Source organism: Dysidea avara, chromosome 1 (genome assembly GCF_963678975.1).
Source record: "Dysidea avara chromosome 1, odDysAvar1.4, whole genome shotgun sequence".
Taxonomy (NCBI): Eukaryota; Metazoa; Porifera; class Demospongiae; order Dictyoceratida; family Dysideidae; genus Dysidea; species Dysidea avara.
In genome coordinates this window covers 24,859,235-24,867,968 of record NC_089272.1, presented here as the reverse complement: position 1 = coordinate 24,867,968, position 8,734 = coordinate 24,859,235, and the positions used below count along the sequence as shown (strand labels likewise).

The following is an 8,734-nucleotide window of genomic DNA, read 5'->3' as shown; positions in this document are numbered from 1 at the left end:
TAGGTCCCAAGAAAACTATCATGTTAAGGCCATATCCCGCCATATCCCGTGATATGTAAGCAGCAAATGTATATAATTATGTATATATATGCAATTAAATGGGATGAATAATATCTACAGCAAAGTTATAATAAATAAGAAGAAATAAAATAAGCATGAAATATCTTTACAGCATTTATTGACATACAATATCATACTACAGTGTAAAGTATACAGTTACATAATAGTCATGATTATTATGTTGTTACTATACAACATGTACAGGCTTGATAATACTGGTGTGTGTACAGTTTTACTAGTTCTCAAAGTAAGCGTTGCCATTCTTACTATGGTTGTGGTGTTACAACTGCTGAATCACACTTGCATGCGCAAATAACATTCTGTAGTAGTGCTCGCAGGGGCTCACGGGTTTGTTTGAAATACAGTCCATACACAGATGGCTGTGTAAGAATTATGATATAGCCAATATTTGCAATAGCAACCAATTCCACAAACTTTTCATAGGCTACAGGAGTGTCCAGAAATCTTACCGGAATATAAAGCAATGGTATGAGTAAACCAGTACATATATTGCTCAGAACAACCACAAGCAATGTTATCATTGGCTTAAGGTGCCTCTTAACAGTGATTTGCCTTTGCCTTAAATTTTTAAGGTGATCACTAAAGCCTGATAATCTAGTTTCCTTCTCAATTTGCTTTCTTACCTTGTAAGTTTTTATTGCCAAGTAAATATCAATAACCAATGCTGGTACTGAGCTCATAAGGACTGGTATCACCTGGTAAACTATTCTTCCCAGCAAAGACGAGTTTTTGATAGTTAAGCAAACACCATATTCAGCTACCTTATTGTAACCATCATTATTAAATAGCCTGGGAATGAAAATGGCAAATGCTAGCACCCATGATGCAGTTATGGCATACACTACAACATGAGGTGTCATAATCTGCTTATATCTTAAGGGATACACTATTGCTATTATCTTATCAGCAGATATCAAAAATAACGTGAAATACATCTCAACAGCTGGGGATAAAAGATAATGGAAGACATTGCATGGGATGAAGTCTCCTTTTCCAGTGATAAATCCAACCATCATAACACTTTGCTGAAAGAGACTGATTACTGCAAGGATTATGTCAGTTACCATCAAATTAGCCACAAAGATATTGTGCGGCTTGTTTAATCTCCTTGTAGTCTTGATAGTGGCTAATACCAATCCGGCCATTAGCAAGATGATCATTGTGGTAATCAGCTTGAACCCCAATGAGAGGTAGATCAAAAAGCTTGGCAAAGCATAATCTGGTATGGTAGTGGGTTCATCATTGGTATCCTAAATAGTACCTGAACCAGAACTGGGAATGTGATCTACTTCCTCCATCATCAACAATACTATATACAACACTTTAAAGCACAACTGTACCTAGTGACAAAAAATATATATGGCAAGGTGATTGGTTTTTAATGTAAAATGCTGACTTTTAGCACAATTTCCTTAACCATGTGCACATGCAATTGGTGATCATCTCACACTACTATTGATGTATTGAAATACAAGGCATGCGTACCATTGCACCATGTGTGTTTTATTGTGCTCTCAAGGCATAGATGAAAAACAGCTTTTTTGGTTGATGCTATTTCCCTTGATTTGAGGGATGTGACACCTTCAAAATGTATCAGTTAGTGACATGTAGAATGAAAGGAATGATGCATGGCTGCTTTCAGTGTAGGTTATATCAAACATCATATAGTGGGATATTTTCAAGGGGGAAATATTTCTCAAATGACTATTGAAAATTTCGATGGGGAAAATTTTCACTTCTTCTGCATGTTTAATGCATTAAACGATGCCAGTTTGACTGAACTACACATTTCAAAGGAGAAATTTCTGCAGATTGAAACCAATCCACAAAAAATACCCTGTGGAAATTTCCTGATATACAGTAGTAATTATTAAAAGAACTGTAAATTTCTCCATTACAGTGATATACATACCACACAGTGAGTTTAGTGATAAGCACTGTAAGGTTGCCAAAAGGTATATGGCAATTAACCACGTGTAAACAGTGTTCTTAAACTTGCTTCTCCCTTTCGTACATAGTTACATTTCTTATATAATGCATTGATATATACTTACATAAATTGCCCCCAAGACATATATGTAATAAACTCATTAGGGTGTATCAGGGGAGGAGACAACTTTTTTTTTGGGGGGGGGGGGGGGGTAACTAGGCTTATCCAGGAGCTTGACATGTCTTAGCACACTATAGCATGCATAAATGAGTCCTTGGTCACATGCAAGTATGCAACCACTAAACAGGATTAATGAATTAACACCTATGTGGCCATGGCAAGGAATGTTGAAGAGAGTACAAGAAATAAATACATACATGTACATGGTAACTCCTGCAATCCCCCTTCTACATATAAATCAGTAACTAAAGGAGAATGCATATGCTTCTTAAGGACACATGTACATTAAACTACAAAGAAAGCAAGTCTGGGGAGTGGAACCATTCGCAACAATTCTGAATCCAATGGACAGGTCAACTGTGTTCTATAGGGTATGTCTCTCAATTGATCTTGAGGCACTCATATTAGTAATCCAGTGGGTAGTGGACCTATAAAGGGTTCTAGGGGCATGCTCCCCCACCCCCCCCCCCCCCCCCCCCCCCCCATCCTTCTCTGCCATCCCTGAAGTGTATGGAATAGTTACTTAAACATGTTAACTCAAGGTGTAAAAACATGAATAATAATAAATATAAACATGTGTTGATTTGGTGAATACCACACTATACTATAAAGATTACTGTTTTATTGTACATTAGTATATACAGCAGTAGCATATATAAATACAGTGGCCAATATATAGGTATACATAGTCAAGTGCAGTAGTATATACAGCTGTGTACAGCATGCATGGTGCTGATGTTAATTTATTTAATTTTCTTGGCAGGGTAAGTGGCAGACTTTTTGTCAAGTTTCAGTTCTTTCTCTACCAATGCATCACTTGATTTTAGCATACTCTGTAGTCTTTTCTTAATATTGCCTTCGATAGTTGCCTATAAAGTATGCATGACATTGAACATACTGAACAAAGCTATAGCTACAGTTTAAGTTACATGCAGGGAGTGATTTTTAAGATATTAATATTTTTTGAAATAATACTGTATTTGTTGTATCTTTATTGTTATGAAAAACATTAAAATGCTGAAGCAAGGCTCCAGTTGCAAACATACAGGGAATAGCTATTGTATATGCATTTTAAGATATGTGATATACTAGACATGTTTTGCATAACCTTTAAGTAAGCCCTCCTGACTCTTTTATCTTGCTCAACTGTAATCTTTGAGATCCCATCAGTTGTAGACAGTAACTGATTCCTACAAAGTTATGGTAAAATGTACACATTTCATTATCTAATGCATTAAGGTCACCTGAGATCAGTTCTATCTTTTGTTAGTTGAGTCACTGTGATATCATGTTTCCTTTTCACCTTGTCAAGCTGCATTGTCTCCATAGTACAGCTATATGCATTATGCAACTACATACCTCAACTTGAAGTTGCTGTTCATATTCATCTATCTCCTTTTCTATGTAAATTATTCAAATTATATCCAAAAATTGGTTACGTGTATGTACTACTAGTTTACATAAAGCTCACAAGTTTCTTTAGGTGTGTGTTTATATCATGGAGATTTAGAAATTTTGCTCTGTTCTCAGTAATCAGTTGTGATATGTCTTCTTTTCCACTCTGCAATGTATGTCAATAGCGGGCGTTATTCCGCTATTCCTTATTCCGCCTTTTACAAACTCCCGTCAATAGCCCATTATGAACATGTCGCGTAACTATGTATAATTAGTACCTCTAATAAAGTTGTGCTTTCTGTTAGCTGCCTTTCTATCTGTAATCCTTTATTAAACTTCAACTGCATTTCCTGTATACGTGTGCAAACACTTCACTTATCCGAGAATTAAATTGGTCCTCACTTTAATATCAATTTCTTGCCTTGTTTCTTTATCAGCCATAATACACTTGTATTGATTCATCAATTCAGTTTTATGTTGTTTTTCTTCCTTATCAGATTCATTAACTGTTAATAAAGTGTACAATTACATAAGTATATCCTGCAAAGTTAGTTGTATTCTGCTTACTTAAGGTCTTTTTTATTTCTTGAATATTTGCAGTATGAATTTCATTCAATTCCATCCATAAAGAGATGCATCAAACCATCAGTTTTTTTTTTTACATAGGTTAATGTGTTTACCATTTTAGTATCTTTCATCTTCACAATATTGTGTCTGTACTTTTCTTGATTTTGTTTTATCAAGTTTTCATGGCGAGCAATTATTGCTTTCAGTGACACTTGCATATTAGCAGCAGTACTCTGCTGCTTAGCTAACTGATATTAAATAGAAAATGTTTAATATACTGGATGACATAACAACTAGGCCATACTGCAGAGGGATAGTGACACACGTACTGTAATTATTCATTACCTCAGTGGTGTGTTGAGCTTTATACTTGGTCATCTTTTGTTGATGTGCTAATTTTAGTTCTCTAAAGGTAGTAATAACTAAAACAATATCTTATGATTCCCTGGATTACTTTATCTGTTTCTCCAGTAATTTTGCTTCCTTTTTCGTCATCTCTTCATAATATTTGTTTATCTACATATCATGTACATACATATATAAATCCAAGTTTTAGTTTAAATGTTTCATTTCAATGACATCATTTTTGAGATTACTTATGCATTATACCTCTTACCTTCATTTCTCTTATTTGCTGGTCACAGGTTTGCTCTTCCATTCTGACCACCATCTTAGCAACAACTTCATGTAGCTCTTTTACTTGTGTGCTATCATTGTGGTCATGATAAAAAGTGCATGAAAGCCGGAACTAGCTAACTGCTTGCATTTATAGGTGTGAGTAACAAGCTTTGTTGGAGCCTCAAAGTTTTATAATACCCTAATTGGGACATTAGGCTTAAGGTGATTCATATGTTAAACACCTTATGTATATTGTAGTTGCGTGACTGCTGTGCATATGGTCATGTTTAGTCAAACTAAATGGTTTTTACAGAAAGATCATCACAATCAAGTAAAGGATTTTTCATTGACCCAATAATTTCAATACATTTGCACAACAATTTCATACCTATTGTCTTCAAGAAATGAAATATCAGAGACCACAGCACTATAATGATCAAAGTGTAGGTGTAGATAGCTTCAAAGAAGTGTCTCACCTTAGATTTAAAGAATTCGATTTAAGTGTTAATAAAGATTCGTTTTGTCCTGCAGAATTGGAGTCAATTGCAGGTGCCACTTTATCACCAAACTTTACAGCAGCCTTGCTGTTCACTTTTAATTTGTTATTGGTGAAACTGCTTGTATGTCCAATCCCTGTATGCTGTTATTATCATCATTAGTTAATTGAGCAGTACTTATTTTTCAGTAGTACATACCTTAGAATTAACATCTGCACTTCTGCAGTTGGTTGGCTGAATAATGTGCATGTCATTTGTACATTTTGTACTCCTTGTTGTACATGACCGCCTGTAAAAATTAATACACTTCACTGGCCAACATGCATATGTACAGTACCTATATATATACCTATAGTTACTAAAACCAATAACTATCCCAAGGCCTGTACTATATCTGTACTATATAACTATCATTTTGCCTGCTTACCTATTATGTGATCTTTTCTGCTGTTTACTGGCTGACAAACAAATTGAGTATGATGATGAGTTGTAATGCAGCACCATGTTTGGTGCAGAGGATGGGCGACCAGAGACTATCTTTCTGTTCCATGTCTTATCCATAGTAGTGTATAAAAATTGTAATGCACACATTTTATAAGGTATTATAAAGGTTCTACATAGAGGAATCACTGTAGTGTACAAAGTCAGAATATGCTTTGAGCTTGTAGTAAAAAGGAAAGGTGTAATGTGAGGAAGCTTTTGAATTATATTCACTTATTATATGTTTTGTATAATAAACTAATTAAGTGTAAAGTAACAACCTTACTAGGAATTTGCTGTAGACTATACCAGTATTTCAAGTGTAACAGAAGCAGCATGACAGATGAGCCAGTTGTAAACCAGCAGCAGCAGCAGCACCAGCAGCAGCACCAGCAGCAGCACCAGCAGCACCAGCAGCACCAGCAGCACCAGCAGCACCAGCAGCAGTCTCCTTCTCTTATTATTATCTGTTATGCTTCTCCCTTGTACAGCCGGCAGTGGCACCACCAGCAGCACCAGCAGCAGCACCAGCAGCAGCACCAGCAGCAGCACCAGCAGCAGCAGCAGCAGTCTCCTTCTCTTATTATTACCTGTTATGCTTCTCCCTTGTACAGCCGGCAGTGGCACCAGCAGCAACAGCAGCAGTAGCAGCAGCAGTAGTTGGAGTTGATAATGTACATAATAAATGTAAACCACAAATATTTGATAAGTTACAGCTATGGTAAATCTGTTGTATAAGCACTCAAAGTGATATTTAGATGAATTTTCTGGTGATGTGTTTATTTTTCATCTTCAGTTGATGAAATACTTTCTTGACTTTCATTTACTTTATCTTCAGCTATAGCTGTTGTTGGCAAGGCAGTACTAAATCGAGCTTGAAGCATGGACTGAGTGTACATTATACTGGAGTTAAACGTTCTACTTTATAAATACCCACCTTCTGAATTCTGAATAAGCTTTCTCTAGCCCTTCTTTCTTCTTCAATTTTCAGTTCAGTTATTTCTTCTGTTTTTCTACTTAACATCTGCCTAAAAGGTACAAGAGTTCAGTAGTCATTAAATAAGGACAATATTACATAAAGTTGCACAGTGTACACAGGTCATATTCTTTATGACATACTTCAGTTGGGTAGCTTCATTGATCAGTTCACTAATTGTATTGCAGTACCTTCTCTTGACCTTATCAACCTATTACAGGAAACTGTGCAACAAGGAAACAGATACACATAAATATCCACCTCAGCTTCAAACTTCTGTTTGTATTCATTCAGCTCATCTACCTGAAATTTAATATGCCATTAGGGGAGATAGAAAAATTAACTTATTAATACATACCACTTCCTGTGTATTTACTTGAGTTTTTCCTTTCTGGTTGATTATATCAGCTTTTTCAAGTTTTAATTGTTCAATCTCCATTTCTGCATCCTAATAATAATTATGTCTTAAATGCAATATACACACAGAGTAATAGCCTTTTGATACCTTCACTAACATTGCGACTTTTGTAAATTCCTCTTCCTTTCTTGAGCTACTTTCAAATTTTTTGAATAATTTCTATTGTGCATTTGACAAGTTACATAGTCACAGAATATAGTTATATATATGACTGTACCTCAATGTCCTGTTGATGTTTAGTTGCCTTGTCAGCAATTATACATTCATATTTTTTCTCAATTTCCTTGATCTGTGCTAACCCCATCTGATTCATTTTGTTAGCTAAACATACAACAACCAGTGGCATGTTTAATGCAATTCTAAGAATACCATTCAAGTGTTTTCCAACTATATAGCTTTAAGATTAGTCAACTAAATAAATAAGTATACTTTTTCTGTATGTGCACATTACACCACTTTTACTGTATATAGCTACATGGCCAATAATCGCACACACACACACACACACACACACACACACCACACACACACACACACACACACACACACACACACACACACACACACACACAACACACACACACACACACACGCACACATGATGCACAAGCACACACAACACATTACTAGACTTACATAGTTCGATTTTTCGATCTTCAATAGCTTTCTCAAGAAGTAACTTTAGTTCTTCCTGTAATAATGTTCATTGTAGGTGATACTGACATGTACACTAAGCTTACCTCTTTCCTTCTCACATTCTTCACTATGTCAAATTTTGACTTTTCCTTGTCCTGTTTCACTGTCATTTCTTTTTTCTGTATTTCATTTCTCAGCAGCAATTGTCTGTGAGCTGCTTCAGTTTTGACATCATCTACCTAAGGATATTACGTAGTATTACAACTAATGGTGCACACTTTGTGATGCATATACTGTAGGAGTACTACTATACCATATCAGTTTGGGTGGGCAATTGAAAGAAAAGATAGGATCCTACTATCATTATTATCAAAGTTAAAAGTTGTTTAAAATAAAGGCTTGATAATTTAGGGTTTTGTTGCAGTATTTCAATAGCTTTCATCCTCACAATTGCAAAATTTTCCTTTAGAGTAATTGATGCAGCTGTATTGTAGGGAAAATACATGGCTGCTGTCAAGCCATCAACCTAATATAACTGTCTTGAGAAAAATATAGCTACCCACATTCCAAAGTATAGATTTCTGAGGTGACAGCTTGAAGTCTAGAATTCTCAATGTTCCAAAAACAGTTTCTTAAAACACCTATCAAAGGCCTTCCTTTGTGCATATTCCCTTCACTTTTGACTCTAGGAATTAATTATGCAGGATTTTGTATATAGTCAGTTAATAATACCACACATAGCTAAATGGGACCAAATTTAGGAAAACACTATTATGGTTACATCTAGAATTTTTGAAACTAACATGGTGGTGTTAATAGCAGAAGACACTTTTCAAATATTTCTAAAAATTTTCTTGTAATTCAAGGTATCTGTGATTTTTCTACCCCTAAATGGGTAGGAATTTAATTTGCAATGCTGTGTTTCAAAAATATTTAATGTGTCAAATGTATCCATA

The 8,734-nt window shown here is 35.3% G+C and overlaps 2 protein-coding genes across 2 annotated transcripts; both read right to left on the bottom strand.

Moving 5' to 3' along the window:
• Positions 1–326: 326 nt before the first annotated feature.
• LOC136238085 (putative olfactory receptor 10D4) lies at positions 327–4,823 on the bottom strand. The gene is made up of 5 exons (XM_066028445.1): positions 4,770–4,823; positions 4,608–4,669; positions 4,499–4,559; positions 4,267–4,401; positions 327–1,331 (listed from the first exon to the last, which is right to left on the bottom strand). Exons 1-5 carry the CDS (start codon positions 4,821–4,823, stop codon positions 327–329), a joined length of 1,317 nt encoding a protein of 438 aa, XP_065884517.1.
• A 1,980-nt stretch (positions 4,824–6,803) lies between these two features.
• On the bottom strand, positions 6,804–8,031 carry LOC136238005 (uncharacterized protein PF3D7_1120000-like). The gene is made up of 7 exons (XM_066028344.1): positions 7,883–8,031; positions 7,779–7,833; positions 7,360–7,463; positions 7,230–7,301; positions 7,083–7,172; positions 6,986–7,027; positions 6,804–6,935 (listed from the first exon to the last, which is right to left on the bottom strand). Exons 1-7 carry the CDS (start codon positions 7,946–7,948, stop codon positions 6,804–6,806), a joined length of 561 nt encoding a protein of 186 aa, XP_065884416.1. The 5' UTR covers positions 7,949–8,031.
• Between the last annotated feature and the right edge of the window lie 703 nt (positions 8,032–8,734).

What these genes read in the sequence shown, in the direction of transcription:
- LOC136238085 (XM_066028445.1), bottom strand. Translation starts at nt 4,823, where the DNA reads ATGGTGGTCAGAATGGAAGAGCAAACCTGTGACCAGCAAATAAGAGAA. An exon ending in AGCAAATAAGAGAAATGAAG is followed by an intron (nt 4,670 to 4,769) that starts GTAAGAGGTATA and finishes CATGATATGTAG; the next exon opens with ATAAACAAATATTATGAAGA. An exon ending in AAGCTCAACACACCACTGAG is followed by an intron (nt 4,402 to 4,498) that starts GTAATGAATAAT and finishes ATTTAATATCAG; the next exon opens with TTAGCTAAGCAGCAGAGTAC.
- LOC136238005 (XM_066028344.1), bottom strand. Translation starts at nt 7,948, where the DNA reads ATGACAGTGAAACAGGACAAGGAAAAGTCAAAATTTGACATAGTGAAG. An exon ending in AGATCGAAAAATCGAACTAT is followed by an intron (nt 7,464 to 7,778) that starts GTAAGTCTAGTA and finishes TTGTATGTTTAG; the next exon opens with CTAACAAAATGAATCAGATG. An exon ending in AAGTCGCAATGTTAGTGAAG is followed by an intron (nt 7,173 to 7,229) that starts GTATCAAAAGGC and finishes AATTATTATTAG; the next exon opens with GATGCAGAAATGGAGATTGA.